General features: G+C 41.8%; 1 protein-coding gene across 7 annotated transcripts in view; it reads right to left on the bottom strand.

Moving 5' to 3' along the window:
- fmnl2a (formin-like 2a) overlaps window positions 1-19093 on the bottom strand; it is a 153376-nt gene that overhangs the window by 84108 nt on the left and 50175 nt on the right. For all 7 annotated transcript variants that reach the window (XM_034185776.1, XM_034185773.1, XM_034185779.1 and 4 more), the window contains exon 2: window positions 10331-10414. In XM_034185776.1, the coding sequence (XP_034041667.1) occupies window positions 10331-10414 (84 nt within the window). The remainder of the gene's footprint in view (window positions 1-10330; window positions 10415-19093) is intronic.

A 19093-nucleotide genomic window follows, 5' to 3' on the forward strand; every position in this document is an offset into this window, starting at 1 on the left:
CACCAAGTGCTTGCTCACAGGGGGTCGTTTTGACCGTTGGGGTTTTTACGTAATTATTGTATGGCCTTGCCTTACAATATAAAGCGCCTTGGGGCAACTGTTTGTTGTGATTTGGTGCTATATAAATAAAATTGACTGAATTGATTGATTGATTATTGGCCCAGTGGCACTCTGTGCTAATCGCTCATGTGCAACTTCACATCATAATACTGTAAAAACTGTAAACAAAGTTTATTTTCCTTTCAAAGAGGATGGTTCAGTAGGCATACAGTGCACTTTTAACTGTGATTAACTTTCTATGTACCTGCAGCACAACCAAAACCAGTGGTGGGGCACAGTTCCACAAATCTGCCAACCGCTAATTATCAAAGCTAACGTTTTCATTAGTGGATTAGCTTTCGAGATAACTTTGAAAACCATCAGCGGACCAATTAGCTTCTGATAACTTTTAGACCACTAATATATTTTTGCAGGCATAGTGAATAAAACTTAACATTAAAAACATTTAGAAAGTCTGAAATCAAAGATTTTAGTGCATGTCTGTTACATGTTTTGTAGTAGACAGTCAGCCATGAATGGTAGCGCTCTATCCGCTGCAGGCAGAGGAGCGCTGACTACCAGAAAGTAAAAGGAAGACGGTGGGAAGGGAAAAAAAGATAATTTCTCTTCACACCATACAGACCTGTCAGTCATTTCACTGGAGTCTTGCACAGGCAGACAGTTTTGACTTACGGTTATAATTTTAAACAAGCTAATTTCAGACAAGTTATTGAAATTAAATCACGTCTGTCATTTTACAAAGTAAAAATATCAGCTATATGTTTTAGTTTTAAAGTAATGCAATAATTTTGAAGATTCTAGCATTTAGACACACATGCCGTATTGCATTATGGCTAATCGGTATAACACAGTTACTGAAATGTATGGTGGGTTTTCAAATAAATCTGTATTTGTAAATATGTCTTTTTTCATTTGTAAAAAAAAAAAGGCAATTTGAAAACTGAAAATTCTGTTTATTAAGTCCTTCATCACGTTTAGGTGGAACACTGCATCTACTGCCAGTAGATGGCAGTGTTTGTGGCAGTGTGAAGAGCATTTGCAGGATGATGACCGGCCTCTGCACATCCACCCTTCACACTGATGACACAGAGCAACGGGAACGTGTCTGTTTAAGGTCACTCTCTTGCCTGAAGGTGATAAAATACTTTCAAGCTAATGATTGTCATCAATACGCTACAACCCACTTGAGGGCTTTCGTTCAGGTATGCACAAAAGTGCATGAATACATGTCCTAAGTTCAGTTAGAGATCAAGCTAGGTGCGCTGAGTAAAAAAAGTAATAAAGGTTAAAGGTCAAATCCTTACTACTGTGCTATAAATAAAAATATGCAAAGGGGTGCGTGGTTGATTTGGTTTGGTTGATTTGGTATTTATGCACCTTAGCAGCGGGAAAGGCAGTTTTCTGACACTTAGCATGCTCTAATGCAGAAAAGTACAATAATTCCCACCTATGCATACTAATATATATATGTGTGTGTGTGTGTGTGTGTGTGTGTGTGTGTGTGTGTGTGTGTGTGTGTGTGTGTGTGTGTGTGAGAGTGAGATTGGGGGGGGGGGGCAACCCCTTTTAAAAGAATATGTCAAAGCACAGAAAATGTTTGTACATCTAATAAGTAGAGAGTGGTGCATAGGAGTTAGGGCTATTAGGGCTGTGCATATTTAGGAATTTTATTGTGAACGGCATGAATTGTATTTTATCTTTGCATTGTATTCGACTGTGAAAGAAGTTCACTACATCATGGACCAGGACTTTCCTGAAAAGACCAACACAAGAGGGGGGGGAAAGGCATACCACAATGGTTGCCAAAACAAAATCGACATCAGTTGTACGTAGGATGTAACATACACTCAACTCATGATTCAACAAAAAATATTTTTGAGCCACACACCCGCACTCCGACACACGTGTACATGTTTTGCTTCCAAACTGTTCTGGAAATTATTTTAGTCATTGTAATTTAACAAAAATATAACTTCTTTTTGAAAAAGACACTGATATTGATATTTTTTCCCTATTTATTTCTCACAAACGTGTTAATGTTCTGCAAGCAGTGCTCAAGCATGATCATCATCCATGTTGCCAGATACAGCTGATGGTTTCCAGGCCAAAAGCTGTTCAAAAATTGCCAAAACACACATAAACTACATACAGTGAGGAAAATAAGTATTTGAACACCCTGCGATTTTGCAAGTTCTCCCACTTAGAAATCATGGAGGGGTCTAATATTTTCATCTTAGGTGCATGTCCACTCTGAAAGACATAATCTAAAAAAAAAAAAAAAAAAAAAAATCCAGAAATCACAATGTATGATTTTTTAATAACTTATTTGTATGTTACTGCTGCAAATAAGTATTTCAACACCTGTGAAAATCAATGTTAATATTTGGTACAGTAAGCTTTGTTTGCAATTACAGAGGTCAAACGTTTCCTGTAGTTTTTCCACCAAGTTTGCACACACTGCAGCAGGGATTTTGGTCCACTCCTCCATACAGATCTCTTCAGATCTTTCAGGTTTGGAGTTTCAGCTCGTTCCAAAGATTTTCTATTGAGCTCAGGTCTGGAGACTGGCCAGGCCACTCCAGGACCTTGAAATGCTTCTTACTAAGCCCCTCCTTAGTTGCCCTGGCTGTGTGTTTGGGGTCATTATCATGCTGGAAGACCCACCCATGACCCATCTTGAATGCTCTTACTGAGGGAAGGAGGTTGTTTGCCAAAATCTCGCAATACATGACCCCGTCCATCCTCCCTTCAATACGGTGCAGTCGTCCTGTCCCCTTTGCAGAAAATTACCCCCCCCCCCCCCAAAAAAAAATGATGTTTCCACTCCCATGCTTCACAGTTGGGATGGTGTTCTGGGGATTGTTCTCATCCTCCAAACACGGGGAGTGGAGCTGAAACCTAAAAACTCTATTTTAGTCTCATCTGACCACATGACCTTCTGCCATGCCTCCTCTGGATCATCCGGATGGTCAATGGTGAACATCAAACAGGCCTGGACATGTGCTGGCATGAGCAGGGGATTTAAGACCATGACAGCGTAGTGTGTTACTAATGTAATCTTTGCGAGTGTGGACCCAGCTCTCTTCAGGTCACTGATCAGGTCCTTCTGTGTAGTTCTGGGCTTTCTCACGAGGAGAGATCTTGCATGGAGCCCGAGACAAATGGAATACTGGCAGTCATCTTGTTTTTCTTCCATTTTCTAATAATTGCGCCAACAGTTGTTGCCTTCTCACCAAGCTGCTTGCCTTTTGTGCTATAGCCCATCCCAGCCATGTGCAGGTCCACAATTTTGTCCCTGGTATCCTTAGACAACTCTTTGGTGGTGGTCATGGTGGACAGATTGGATGGTGATTGATTGAGTGTATGTGGACAGGTGTCGAGTTCAAACAGGTGCAATTAATACAGGTAAAGAGTGCAGAATAAGAGGGCTTCTTAAAGAAAAACTAACAGGTCTGAGAGAGCCAGAATTCTTGCTGGTTGGTAGGTGATCAAATACTATTTCGTGCAAAAAATGCAAAATAATTATTTAAAAATCGTACAATGTGATTTTTTTTATTTTTTATTCTGTCTCTCACAGCTGAAATGTATCATTCTTCGTAAGTGAGAAAACTTTCAAACTCGACAGTGGATCAAATACTTATTTGCCTCAATATACTGTCTAACTAAATATAATACACATACATGTGTATGCATTATATTGTTATTTCATGTCTTTGGGTAGGGATTGCATAATTAGTCTGCTATACACATTTAGTGTGGCTCTCCCAAAAACAGGAAAGAAGGCCAAGGCAACCGGAAATGCCAGACGGCTGCTGGCTCAGTCAACAGTGACATGAACCCAAATGACACAAACAAGTCAACACTTTGAATGTTTGACTCCTTAAGAAAGTAGAAATCAAATTTTATTCTATAAGTATGAAGTGAGAATGACAAAAAAAAAAATGAAACTGAGGATCCTGTTGTTCCAGTGATCAAGTCTGGGTTCCAACAGACATGATTCAAAAAACGCTGCTGGCAATTAGTAAGAGTTTTAAAGGCTATGTGCTATATTTTATAAAACAATAAAACAGAGGTGCAATGCTGGTTTGCTGCTGTAAATTCAGACATCCTTCAGCATCGTAAAAAATAGAGTGTCCAAATTTGTGTCTAAACATCAGGAGAGTATGGGGGGGGAGGGGGGGAAGGGTAGTAATTTCATAGCTTTGACAATACCATGATGAATCCCATATGTCCCATCTTTTGTACTCTGGATATTTTAATGTCATTTTCACATCAAGAGAGGTTTCATATTTCATAAAGCACTGTGAATACCTAACACGTTTAATATTTCAACCTCTGGCGATCTCTGAAGTCCTGTTTTTTGTTGTTGTTGTTTAATTTTTCAAAGAGAATGTGCCCCTCGTCTCTGCTTCCCTGCTTCACTGTTGCCATAGTGATATAAAGAATCACTATGGTGGTGACACAGAAAACATTTTACTCTCAGCTCTTCCTGTGTCATGACTGGAACAGCTGCTGGAGTGATTTAGTCATTTTTCTTTCATGTTCAAATATTTTTTTTTAAAAGTAGAATTAGAAGAGAAGTGCTCAAAAAGCTTTAAGTACCCTAGAATTCTAAGAAAAGTGTGCGTGTGTGAACAAAACACTGAGCAAAAACATAAATGCAACACTTGTTTTTGCTCTAATTTTTCATGAGCTGAACTCAAAGATCTAAAACATTTTCTATATACACAAAATACCTATTACTCTCAAATAATGTTCACAAATCTGTCTAAATCTGTGTTTGGGAGCACTTCTCCTTTGCCAAAATAATCCAACCCACCTCAGAGGTGTGGCATAACAAGCTGCTGATTAGACAGCATGATTACTGCACAGGTGTGCCTTAGGCTGGCCACAACAAAAGCCCACTCTAAAATGTTCAGTTTTATCACACAGCACAAGTCCACAGATGTCACAAGTTTTGAGGGAGAGTGGAGTTGGCATGCTGACTGCAGGCATGTCCACCAGACCTGTTGCCCATGAAGTTAATGTTCATTTCTCTACTATAAGCTGTACCAAAGGCATTTCAGAGAATTTGGCAGTACATCTAACCGGCCTCACAACCACAGACCACATGTAACCACACCAGCCCAGGACCTCCACATCCAATATGTTCACTTCCAAGCTCATCTGAGACCAGCCACTCAGACAGCTGCTGCAGCAATCAGTTTGCAGAACCAAAGAATTTCTGCACAAACTGTCAGAAACCATCTCAGGGAAGCTCATATGCATGCTCGTCGTCTTCACCGGAGTCTCAACCTGACTGCACTTTGTCAATCGACGTAACTGCTTGAGCTGGCAACATGCTCACATTCAATGGTGTCTGGCATGTTGGAGAGGTGTGTCTTCACAGATGAACCCGGTTTTTCACTGTTCAGGGCAGATGGCAGACAGCGTGGGTGGCATCGCGTGGGTGAGTTATTTGCTGATGTCAACGTTGTGGACTGAGTGGCCCATGGTCACGGTGGGGTGATGTTATGGTCAGGCATATGTTATGGACAATGAACACAGGTGCATTTTATTGATGGCATTTTGAATGCACAGAGGTACCGTGACGAGATCCCGAGGCCCACTGTTGTACCATTCATCAACGACCATCACCTCATGTTGCAGCATGATAATGCACGACCCCATGTTGCAAAGATCTGTACACAATTCCTGGAAGCTAAAAACATACCAGTTCTTGCATGACCAGTATATTCACCGGACATATCACCCAATGAGCATGTTTGGGATGCTCTGGATCGGCGTATATGACAGCGTGTTCCAGCTCCTGCCAATATCCAGCAACTCTGCACAGCTATCAAAGAGGAGTGGACCAACATTCCACAGGCCACAATCAACAACCTGATCAACTCTATGCAAAGGAGATGTGTTGCTCTACGTGAGGCAAACTTTAGTCACGCTCAATAGTAAGGGTATAACAGTACATGTATTCATATTGAACCATTTTGGTACGGGACGTTCGGTTTGGTACAGGGTTGTGCACAGGTGAGTTCGCACTACGTGCGTTTACATTCAGTGTCCTGGCCACTTTCTAAACCCTCTTGATGACTTATTTTCTCAAAAGCGACTAGCAACAAATCTAGCTACTTTTCCTGGCATTACTGGAGACTTTTCTGATGTTTGGCGACTGAAAGTGAAAGATTCTGTTGTGACCGAGCGGCAGTGGGTCTCCCCCTCCTCTGCAGCGCAGCCTGAAAGCACTGAGTGGAGGGATATCTACAATCCTCCTCACTCGAACTCGCTCAGTCTGACCCTCGTTTGCTGTGCTGTGATAATAGTCCCCAGACTTTGAGAAGCCATGGCCTTGAGAAGTTATTTTATTTTAATAAGTGATGGCCAATTTTAATGGTAAAATAAATAAACAAACCAAAAATCAAGTTTATTTGTGGTTCTAAATATTTTTCCACAGATTGTGAACAATGTTTGAGAGAAATAGGTCTTTTGTGTATATAGAAATGTTTTAGATTCGTTGCATTCAGCTCATAAAAAATGGGAGCAAACACAAAAGTGTTGCATTTATATTTTTGTTCAGAATACATACGTACATACATACACACACACATATATATTAATATATATCTATATATATAGATATATATATAAAATACCTGTTCACAAATATCCAAGCAAATGCTTTATGCTGCATAATATGATGTCAAGATATCTGGTGGAATATGATTATTAGTGTGTCAGTCACCACTTTTATATTTTTTTTTTGGGGGGGGGGGGGGGGGGGGTTGACAGTACTCTTACAATTACTGCCATGTTTCGTCAGCTTCAGGGTGGTGCCCGTCTCACCCACGACATACTCGGAAACAGTCTCCCAGTGTGTCATGGCATCTTGCTGCTATATTTTAACTCATGTGAGTCAAAATCTTAAATAGTTTCCAGAAAAGGCAAATTTAGCATACCTACTAAATAAGCAAGAGGTTGGTCGTCATCGGTCCCAAGGTCTTGAAAGGGAATCAATATCTCGACCTGGTGGACATTTACTATTAATGCAGATACAATAGAATTTCGCCAAGAGTTCTATTATTGATATAAGACTGCACATTCTTATTAGAATAATACAGAATAAACTTATACCACTGCCCAAGAAAATCATTTTCAATCACTTAAATCATTAAAAAAAAAATCAAAGCAGGTATAGCTGTAATACACACAGTACAATATTATATATATCTTATTATATAAATATATATATATATTAATATATAAAATCAACTACATCAACCAGTATGAAATGATCTGGTTAACATATCTATTTGAATGAAACAAGAAATTAATTTTGTGTCTACAGCAAGACATCAGTCAGCTCTAAAGAGAAGAGGATTCTTAACTGCAGGTTAACATTGCCCTAGACTCCTCCTGGCACCGCTCCTTCAGGCTGGATAACTGTGTCAATACACACCAAGAAGGCTCGTGGTTATTCTGTTTTTTCTTCTCTCTTTCTCTCTCTGCTCAAGGAGATGGAAAAACTCCAGCACGGACGTTGAAGGACAAATGGGGTTTACCACCCAACATGCGCACACTGTAATTACTTACATACAGCACTGACACCAATAACAGGTTTCATTTTGTTCTTTTAACTGGAAAACTCCCCACCGAGACACTTAACTCACTTGACCATGGGAGCTGGAGCTGTGGATAAAGACCTGGAAAGGCTTAAGCCCCTTTCACACCGGGCCCACTTCCAGTTGCTTCCTGTTGTGTCATGACGACACAGGAATATCTGCATCTGGTGCACGCAGCAGGGGGCAGAGAGGAGGTGAGAACGCAGCCTGCAGGTTCTCTGCACAGAGAAATCAAAGTACACAGTTTGGCTGCAGCCAGACTGTGCACTCTGATTTCTCTTCTAGTTTATATTTGTTCTTGTGCTGAGCTGCAGGTCTGCGCCCTGAATTCTGTTATAGTTTATCTTTCCTCCATTTGACCGCGAGATGCGCGTGCACTCAACGAACTGTCCGTGAGTAAATGTGGAGATGTCCAAACTTTTTACTGGATGTGGACATGTCCTGTCTCTGGCAATCAGTCTGTGAGCAGGACTTACGTCCTTATTAACCAATGAGAGAGTTTGAGGGGAGAGGTGAAAGAGCACGGTAGCCTTCTTTTTTTTCTTTAACTGTTCACGTGCGCGCGGTGAACGAATCGGATGATGTGGACATGCCTTGTATCGGCAATCAGTCTGGGGGCAGGACTTTTAGGATTTTATTTAAACACTTTTGTGAGAGAAGAGCGAGGAGCAGCAATCAGCATTTTTTTTTCTGTGCTCTTTTTCAGCGTGTAGTTTTTACTGCATTGTGTACACGGTATAAAAACAATCCTGCGTGATTTATACTTCGGGAACAATTGGAACACAGCAGGAATCAAACTGGCGTCGGGTGACGTTGTATTGTGAGTGTGTTGCTTCCAGTCACATTGAGTACCGTCCTGTTGCTCTGACTTGCGCTGAAACCACTTAATTTCTGCGTTGAGCAGAGGACGCAAAAAAAAAAGTAACATGTTTAATTTTTGGCATCCCATTTGCTTTGTCCTTTTCGCCCCTCGCGCTGTTGTGGTGTTGAGATACATTGTCTCTGCACTAGGTTGCTTCCACACGGCATCGTCATGACGACACACGACGCAACTGGAAGCAGCCCCAGTGTGAAAGGAGCTTTACCAGACAAAGGCTGACCAACGTAAATCTAATCAACTGTTATGGGGCTTTCACAGTGGCGTATTCGAACAGCTGCTCATTGCAGCGTTGTGAGTCACTGAAATACGCCCCAAATACGTGCGTGCTCGGTTTTTTCCGTTGTGCATTCTATTAGTAGAATTTCGTATTGCGGCGTGTGTGGCTATTTTAGTACGCCTGGAGTGCACGTGTACCTCGAGTGTTCATTCCGTTCGTATAGCTGCGTGTTTATGTGTGCACAGCGCGTGTTTCGTTTGCCGCTATAAAAAGCCACTTCCCCTTTTTTTATGTTCTCTCTAGATGGCTGCGCTTGAAAATCAGTGGGATTTTATCATGAGTGTGTGTGTTCACGTGTGTTCATGTGAGCGGTCTCTCTCCCCTATCATACTGCTTAAAATGAAATAAAACAGATTTCTCTCTCTCGCTCTCTCTCTCTGTGTGTGTGTGTGTGTGTGTGTGTGTGTGTGTGTGTGTGTGTGTGTGTGTGAGTGAGAAAGAGGTTTTATGAAATGATGCGACACTGAGTGTGTGTGTTCACGTGTGCACACAGTGGAAGTGCGCTCTGTTCTGTACTGCATGGTATGGTGCGGCTTAACAGAGTCATTTAACATTATTATTGGTTTTTTTTTATGCAGCGAGTGCAAGTTTATTTTAGTCACAGGTCTTTTCAGCTTTGATCAGACTGATCGATCAGGGCGTTTGAGGAGCGCACCGACATGCAGCGAGTGGTGTTTATGAGAGGGAGAGCGCGCGTGCACGAGAGAGCGCCTTTATAAAAGGAGACTCACTCCTCTGAATAAAACCTCTCTCTCTCTCTCTCTCTCTCAGCTGTGACTATTTAAAATCTCTCTCTCTCTCTGTCTGAGCGAGAAAGATTTTATTTAGAGGAATCTGAGTCCCTTTATAACAGCGCTCTCTTGCGTGCGCATGCTCGCTCTCCCTCACTGTGTGTGTGTGTGTGTGTGTGTGTGTGTGTGTGTGTGTGTGTGTGTGTGTGTGTGAGTGAGTGAGAGAGAGAGAGGTTTTATGAAATGATGCGACACTGAAACAGTCATCCAGCGCACAGTCCGTATTGCAGCGTGGGCGGGCTCACAATAGCGGACAGTACCACGGCGCTGCATGGACTCCCGTGGAGGCTCCATGCTGTGCTGTACGCCGAAGAAAATTAAACAGGTTTAATTTCTTCCGTCCTACGCGCGTAGCCCTCAACATACTGCTACGTATTGAGAAAAAACTCCACGTGAAGTGGGCGGAGAGCTGCTCATTACAGCGTATCATCTACGCTGTAATGAGCAGCTCTACGAATACGCCACTGTGAAAGCCCCTTTAGCTGCAAAGGACAGGCTGATTGGCTGGCTGATAAAGGGCGTAGCTGCTGATCAATATTCATGCATGTGTGCACACATTCTTTTGGTCATTGTTGAAGTCTGTCGGTCATTAACACGCACTGCTTTTGCTTGAGGTGACGGCAATTACACGTTAACATTGTGGTAAGTTGGACGTATGCAGAAGAGCACATCAGTTATGTCACTCGGATAACTAATGAACACTCACCTGATCACAGATGAGCTCCCACTTCTTCTCGTTGTCATACTGCCGCAACAGTCGAGCTTTGTCTGGAGGAAGATTCATTGAGTTCTGAAAAAGAGAAAAATGTCAAACTTAATTAGATGTGCATAATGATAAAAGCATTCATCGAGTGAGTTCAGTAACTGACAAACCACATTAACAAAAAAGAAACAATGGTGAGTAAGATCTTAAAACTTTCTGTTTTCAAGGACAAAGAGAACTGAGCTTGTATCAACTTTTTGGAAACATTTTATAAAGCATGTCACCTCTAAAACTAATTCATTCATTCTGCATTTCTTATTGCTACAGATTGTTGTTGGGTTCTCTTTAACTGTGGCACAACAGAAGACAGAAGCCTCTTCAGTTCAACTTTATGGGGTATTTCTGAACTTAACTTTCTAACAATCTTTCTGAAAATCAAATCACTTTGTCATTGGTTGACCCTCAATCACTCCACAGAGTTGGCCGCAAACTGGATCAAACCTCTTCCAGTCATTTTGTTCATACCCGCACAGACATACACGGCCCCTACATGAACCGCTGCACAGGTGTACAATAAAACATAAAAACTCCAGCAGTACTCTGGAAGTAGACTACCAATCTGAGGATATGTACTGTAAAGAAGTCGAGATGAACTAATCAATATGCCAGCTCAGTTTCAATAGTGACACTGCCTTATCTGCTACACAGGCAGGCAATCAAGATTATAAACTGACAGTCCTCTGGGAAATTCCCCAAATTTCCAACTGCTCGCATTTCCTCTGCATAATTATACTACCTTATATTCTTATAATTTGATATAAACGTGCTCCATAAAGAAGCCTCATTTCTCATGTTTATAACAGCCTCCTCTCTTGCAGAGCAGAAAGATCCTGAATACTTTATTTTACCAACTTGTAAAGATCAGCCAAGGCCCAGAGGTTTGGTATCAAACAACTCAGCAGAAGAAAAAGTCACATTTGTGCAATCCTAAAACAAACCTGCAATTATGAACAAAAAGAAACAAGATTTAAGTTTGCAGAATTTTTGGAGCGTGCATATGTTCCAAGATGCTCTGCACAAATATGGTAGTTTGTTGTTATTTCACTGCACAAGCAGCTTTGTGTCAGAAAGTTATTGTATGTTCTTTGCTCAGGGGCACCTCAGTAACAGTTGCTGAGGTAGCTGGGGGGAGGGGAGGGGGGAATTCTCATTCACTTTCTGCAACAACATTTTCCCAGTCAAACATCAACCCCAATTCCACAACCACAAAATGGTCTCAGTTTCATACAATACCAACAACCAGCTATGAGACAGAAAAACCACTAATGAGAAAATCCCAAAATATCTGCTGTGTGAAGTGCTGCAGTGGTGTGTTGCAACAAGGCAGTGAGGGTGGGGAGGAAACAAAAATGAGGTTTCTCCTTATAAAGACTACTGGATGGAAAGAAAAAAAAAAAAGAAGAGGAAAAAAAAAACACTGATGTCTTCTAGTCAAGGTTAATGGTCAGGTCAGAGAACCAGAAGAAAAACAACAACAAAAAAAACTCTGTCACATAACCTGCACATAGTAAAAATTAGTCAAAATCAAAAGTGATTATAAATAGCACACACAGCCTTGCACGTATTAATATTTTAATATCAACAAATCCAAGAAATTCAGGCTTCAATAGAAAAAAAACAATGCTCCCCAAGTAAAAACAATTCTCTGCAAGATGATCTAAATTAAATAAAATATGAAAAGGCCCTGGTTGCTCAGGAGATGTCACAATAATGAAAGAGTATGGCACACTATGGTTTAATTCTTATATTTACAATGCCCTGACATTTTAAACATTAACACAGTTGCCAACAATTATTTTTAATGTAAATATTTAGTAGGTTAATATTGTTCTGTGCAGAGAATGAAGCAAGACAGTTTTTTTGTTTTGTTTTTTTGTTGCTTGTTTAAGCCCCAGTCACACAGCATACGATTCCTGAACAAAGGGAAAAAAGTAAAAAAAAAGAAAAAAAAAGGCACAAATCGTCGAGAAAAGGTGAACGAATGAGCTTTTGACTTTCCCCATCACCGAATAGCCTGTGAATCAGGGGCACAAAAGGAACAAAAGAGGAACAAAACGAAACCGAAGCTAATGTTGATCTCCACACTTTAAATAAAACGTGCCTGGAGTCACTGATGGAGTACTGTGTGTCTGCATCCTGCTCTGCATTCCAGGACTCGGTGCTGGGACAGAGCTCTGCAGCACCGAGTCCTGGAGAAGCTGCAAACAGAAGCGTACGATCCGATCCACTGATCAGTGCACACGTCAGTGGATCCACCTGCTCTGGCTGCTCGTCCAGAACAACAGAGGAATCATCTCCATCATCAGAAAAAAAAACAGTGTGCCATGGTGGCTGCTTTATCACAGTATTATATTACTAAGCAATATACACTCAACAAAAACATAAACGCAACATTTTCCCATTTTGTATGAGATGAACTCAAAGATCTAAAACCTTTTCCACATACACAATATCACCATTTCCCTCAAATATTGTTCACAAACCAGTCTAAATCTGTGATAGTGAGCACTTCTCCTTTGCTGAGATAATCCATCCCACCTCACAGGTGTGCCATATCAACATGCTGATTAGACACCATGATTAGTGCACAGGTGTGCCTTAGACTGTCCACAATAAAAGGCCACTCTGAAAGGTGCAGTTTTATCACACAGCACAATGCCACAGATGTCGCAAGATTTGAGGGAGCGTGCAATTGGCATGCTGACAGCAGCAATGTCAACCAGAGCTGTTGCTCGTGTATTGAATATTCATTTCTCTACCATAAGCCATCTTCAAAGGCATTTCAGAGAATTTGGCAGTACATCCAACCAGCCTCACAACCGCAGACCACGTGTAACCACACCAGCCCAGGACCTCCACATCCAGCATGTTCACCTCCAAGATCGTCTGAGACCAGCCACTCGGACAGCTGCTGAAACAATCGGTTTGCATAACCAAAGAATTTCTGCACAAACTGTCAGAAACCATCTCAGGGAAGCTCATCTGCATGCTCGTCGTCCTCATCGGGGTCTTGACCTGACTCCAGTTCGTCGTCATAACCGACTTGAGTGGGCAAATGCTCACATTCGCTGGTGTTTGGCACGTTGGAGAGGTGTTCTCTTCACGGATGAATCCCGGTTCACACTGTTCAGGGCAGATGGCAGACAGCGTGTGTGGCGTCGTGTGGGTGAGCGGTTTTCTGATGTCAATGTTGTGGATCGAGTGGCCCATGGTGGCGGTGGGGTTATGGTATGGGCAGGCGTCTGTTATGGATGAAGAACACAGGTGCATTTATTGATGGCATTTTGAATGCACAGAGATACCGTGACGAGATCCTGAGGCCCATTGTTGTGCCATACATCCAAGAACATCACCTCATGTTGCAGCAGGATAATGCACGGCCCCATGTTGCAAGGATCTGTACACAATTCTTGGAAGCTGAAAATGTCCCAGTTCTTGCATGGCCGGCATACTCACCGGACATGTCACCCATTGAGCATGTTTGGGATGCTCTGGACCGGCGTATACGACAGCGTGTACCAGTTCCTGCCAATATCCAGCAACTTCGCACAGCCATTGAAGAGGAGTGGACCAACATTCCACAGGCCACAATTGACAACCTGATCAACTCTATGCGAAGGAGATGTGTTGCACTGCATGAGGCAAATGGTGGTCACACCAGATACTGACTGGTATCCCCCCCAATAAAACAAAACTGCACCTTTCAGAGTGGCCTTTTATTGTGGGCAGTCTAAGGCACACCTGTGCACTAATCATGGTGTCTAATCAGCATCTTGATATGGCACACCTGTAAGGTGGGATGGATTATCTCAGCAAAGGAGAAGTGCTCACTATCACAGATTTAGACTGCTTTGTGAACAATATTTGAGGGAAATGGTGATATTGTCTATGTGGAAAAAGTTTTAGATCTTTGAGTTCATCTCATACAAAATGGGAGCAAAACCAAAAGTGTTGCGTTTATATTTTTGTTGAGTGTATATTGATTTATAACAGAAAACCATCAGAAGGGGGAATAAATATAAGTGTAGAGATGATTAAATATATTAGAGCAGTAAATTGATTAGTCCGTGTGAACGTCGCGCATCGACAACCCATGTGCGGTTATTTCCACCAGCTGCCACTGATCCACAACGTGAATTCTGCCTTCCAGAACAGTTCTTATATAATCATCTGAATTATCTACCTGTTGCCACATGTACAGAAGGGCTGGATTGTCATTCCTACACTCATATTGTTATATTTAATAAAAAATAATAACCATAAGCAGGAGGCGATGGCTGCTGCTGCCGCTGCATTCAAGTACCGTCGGAAATTACACCACTTTTTCGTTGTTTCAAATTCAGCAGTTGCTTGTGGCAGGAGCATGGTTTTCATTTTATTTTTGGTAAAATAATTCATTGTATCCACTCAAAATTCTGGCCTATATAAGGTGTCTGAGCCCAGTGAAGCTGACCCCCCACTCAGATAAAAAAAAAAACAAATCCAAGCAAACAGGCTGAGTTTGACCTGTAATTTCCAATGGTACATGAATGCAGCGGCAGCACTCACAAACCGGCTTCAGCACTGTATGAAAACATTCAGCTGGTTGAAAGAAGTCAAACTAAACGCTAACATTACAAAAACTAAGCAAACAAAAAAAACGTTAACTACAGTAAAATGAAATAAGGATGACTTGAGGTTTTTGGCAGCATTCCTTCAAATTTTTCGACAGTTTAAAAATCCTGACGAAGCGCCAGTTGCAGGAACGAAACTGCATGAAGGCTAAACAATGCAAAAAAAAAAAATCAACGAAAGTCCAGATTTCTTGTTTCGTTTGGGCTCCACTGCCCTTCTTAAGTGCCATGTGACGGGGCCTTTATATTACAACATTTATCAAGAAATTACTGCACAGAAGTTCAATTTATTTTGAAGACAGTGGAAGGTTGCTACTTTCTAGATGTACATCCAAATAACTAAATAAATCACATTTAGAGACTAAAAATGCCTCTGACCAAGCACGTGGTCCGACTGAATCCACATATATCTGATTTTTTCCCTGCACAGAGACCACTTAGACCTGTTAAAAGGTTCTAACTGCCCTTCCTTCTGCCGAAAGTGGAGTGGGAAGAGGCAGGTTTGAGTGTCCAAGGATAGAAGCTTTGTTTTTGTCCTGAAACGTATGACTAGTGTGACATCTAGCTAGGGATAAGTATCGAGAACCGGTTCTTTTCAAATATCGTTAAGAACATTTTTGCTTAACGATTCCCTTATCTGTCCTTCAGAGCGGCTGTTGTTTTTGAGGGTGTTTGTTGGGAAAATGATCATTTCTCTACATTGATTACAGAACCTGCAGCAGGTTTGTAATCAGCTGCATAATTAGTGAATATCATTAGGTTGATATAAATACATAAAAGGGGATGCAATACAGAACCCCACGGTTAAATAAAAAATGAATGCCACTCAAAGGATTCAAACCTATAAGCTCTGATTACCAGACGGAAACTTTACCACTGCACTACAATCACTATCTTATAACAGGAGCGTGAAATGGCTAAAATCGACAAGCAGATAAACATTTTTTTTTTTTTTAAAAAAGAGAAGAAAAAAAAAACGCAGCGATAACTGACCAAATGGCATTTGCTGTGGCATATTTCTGCCAATACATGACTGAAAGTGGTGTATTTGTCACACTGTTGGCTTGTCATATGGTCCTGCGGCGCACCACTCACAAGACACGCATGTCCTGTCAGACAGATGTGACATTCAGATTGCGTGTCCACATAAACTGACGGTCCATTCCAGCTCAAACAGCCTATCATCGTGCACACTGTGCACGCTCTCCAGCCTGTCACAAAAGCGATATATGTTTTTATGTACTTCCATGCGAGGACAGCAGGCAGAGACAAGTGCCTCATGGAGGAGTGTTGTAAGTTCATGTCCTTCAAACCACGGTTGGTGTTCTCTAGCTGGGACGTCCAGGAGCACAGTTCACAACAGCAGCCGCTGTGAACAGACACACGCCCCACCCCCTGTCCGTTCAGCACCCAGACCAACGTGTCTCTGTGTTATGTGGTCATTCATTTTCGTTATTTGTTATGTAACTGCATATGTATGTATTGTCGTAATTATTTATATACCTGTCCTGGCGGTGGTTTCTGTGTTTGTAATGTGTGCACTGAGCCGTCATCCAGCTGTCAGTGTGCTGTGATCAGCTGTGACTCACGCAATAGCACGAATGTTGTCATGACGATCCCACCCGCTGTGTTCCCAGCTGGACGCCGTTCTTTGTTCTACCGGCTGCCACATGCTGCGTATATAAAATAATTATTTTGTGGCGAATTAATCATTTTTTTCTGCAAACTGGCCATTGAAAACCGCTCTAATCGCATCCTGAATCACAGAGGAGGCTGCAGCTGGAACCGTTCGCACACCTAACTACCTACAGAAAGCATTTTGAGCCGTCTAAAAAGGTAATTATTTGTCATGTTTACAGTGTTATGGATTGATAAAACAGTTGCATTCTTTCCTTCTTTTGTGCACCTGTTAAAGTATGTTTACAACAGATTTAACGTCTTGTTACAATTCTCCAGAGAAGCTGCACTCTGATGTAATCCGTTGATGTCACTACTCGCTCTGTTCACTTCTTCACTCTACTTGACAAGCTGCACGACGTGTTGGAGATTACATCGCACCACATAGCACAACATTTGTACGTGAAAGATTTTTTGAACATTTCAAAATTCTCTGCTGGCAATAGCATGCACCGGCACCCCCTTGCATCCCGTCTGCACCCGTTAAAGATAGATTTACTCTCCAGCACGACACAGGTCGTGCTAGTGCTTAAGTCAAAGGCATGCTCATGTCAGTGCACCTTTAAATGTTCGTGTGTGTCAGCTGGAATTTGGACAACACCTGCCGCGAGAGGGTTCAATGTGCTCTCACAGGGCACACTGTCTTTCACCCGCTGATGTGCGCAAATAGTTGTAGCAATAGGTGTACGAGGCGCTGGAGGCAGCTACAAATTTACACGTATTGCATGCGATTCCTGCTTCATGCACAATTCAACCACATTCGTACTATGAAAAACATATATATTAAAAGTCTGAATTGTTGTATTTTGAGTAATTTCATTAAAAATAAAAAATATGCCACAACCCAGATGTGTGTGTGTATATACACATATATATATATACACACACACACACACTTTTTAAAGGCACTGTAAATAAGATCGTGAAAAGCCTGCTAACTGACGCACAGTGTTTAAAATGTTTATCAACACAACACAAAACAATGTGAGTGAATAAAACATTAATTCTTTATAAATATTTACAAACCAATTTCCTGAAACTGGGTTTTTCAGTACAAATGTAGTCAGGCTAAGGTGCTGGTCAACATGTGTGAAAGGAGAAAAGAACGATGGTATCTTCCAACGAATGTTACACAGTTTACCTCATCCAGGTCCATCTGCTCTAGTAACTTGTGCTTCATGTAGAAACACCCTCACAGTCGTGTACATGTGACCCTCACAGGCAAAAATGTTTCACTCCGCCTTTAAGAGAATTCAAAACCTTGAAACAATTCCGCTGCATTTAAAACCACTTACAGTACGTGAAACACAAAGATTAAAGTCAGCAAAAGGAAAATGTGAAGCATTTAGACATTAAAACACTCTGGGAAAATGTTTCAAGAAAACAGTGTGCATACCTTTGCCCAATGCACAACATCCTGGAATGAGGAAAAAGGCGATTGTAACTATCCTGACTCCGCCCCTTTTTTGCAGATCTGCTTCAAAATTTTCTTACATGACTCTCACAGCTCATCAAGCTTGATGCAGTTTTGTGCCATAATGGTTGGAATCACTACTTTGTGCACTTGAGCTGATTTCCCCAAATAAGCTTCCGCCTTACAGTGTTTGGCACAGAGACCTCCTGAGCAGGTGCACCACTCTGCAACAGTACTGCTTTTCTAGAGTCCAGTGGACTCCCAGCCATCTCAGTCCCACCTGTGCTCGGTTCACGATGGCATAGGAAAGGCCCGCCGTAACTTGAAGTACACTGTCCTCAAGTTTTGATATCTTGCTGTTGTTGTCCATTCAGCAGCTCCTGTTTTTTGTTTGGGGTCACCAAAGAGGATACAGCCAGATCCGCAATGGTATTTGGCACAAGTTTTACGTCGGATGCCCTTCCTGACGCAACTCCAGTGTAACCTGGAGAAACAAACACAGCTGATGGCGTTCCAAAGAGGTCTCCCATCCAAGTACTAACCAGGTCCTGCACTGCTGGGTGATAATTTATGTCCTCTGCCTGAAAACTGGACAAAGTTACGTTGAGCCTGCACTGGGCCACATGGCACAAGTACGAGCTGGCTGATGTGGGCAGAAGACTGGCCAATCTGACCAAACTTTTTTCTAAACTGGCACGGGTGTCAACAGATGTTTCCCAATTTGTGCTGATCTATGACGAGCATCACGCTTACCTCTATGGACACAGGTGACGCTCAGGAAAACTCTGCACTAGACCAAGTGTGACAGCTTCTTAAGGCCAAACATTTTCAATAGGCTTCACAAAACATTCCATCTTACAATATTAAAAACTCTTCGACTCCACCTCTTGGCCCATATTCTTTTCCAAATTTAAAGGAATTCAGACTGGCCCAGAATGATCCAGTTCAACACTTTTCATGAATATCAATATTTATCAGTATTTCCCCCAACAAACAAATTTA

This window comes from Thalassophryne amazonica, chromosome 14, assembly GCF_902500255.1.
Source record: "Thalassophryne amazonica chromosome 14, fThaAma1.1, whole genome shotgun sequence".
Classification (NCBI taxonomy): Eukaryota; Metazoa; Chordata; class Actinopteri; order Batrachoidiformes; family Batrachoididae; genus Thalassophryne; species Thalassophryne amazonica.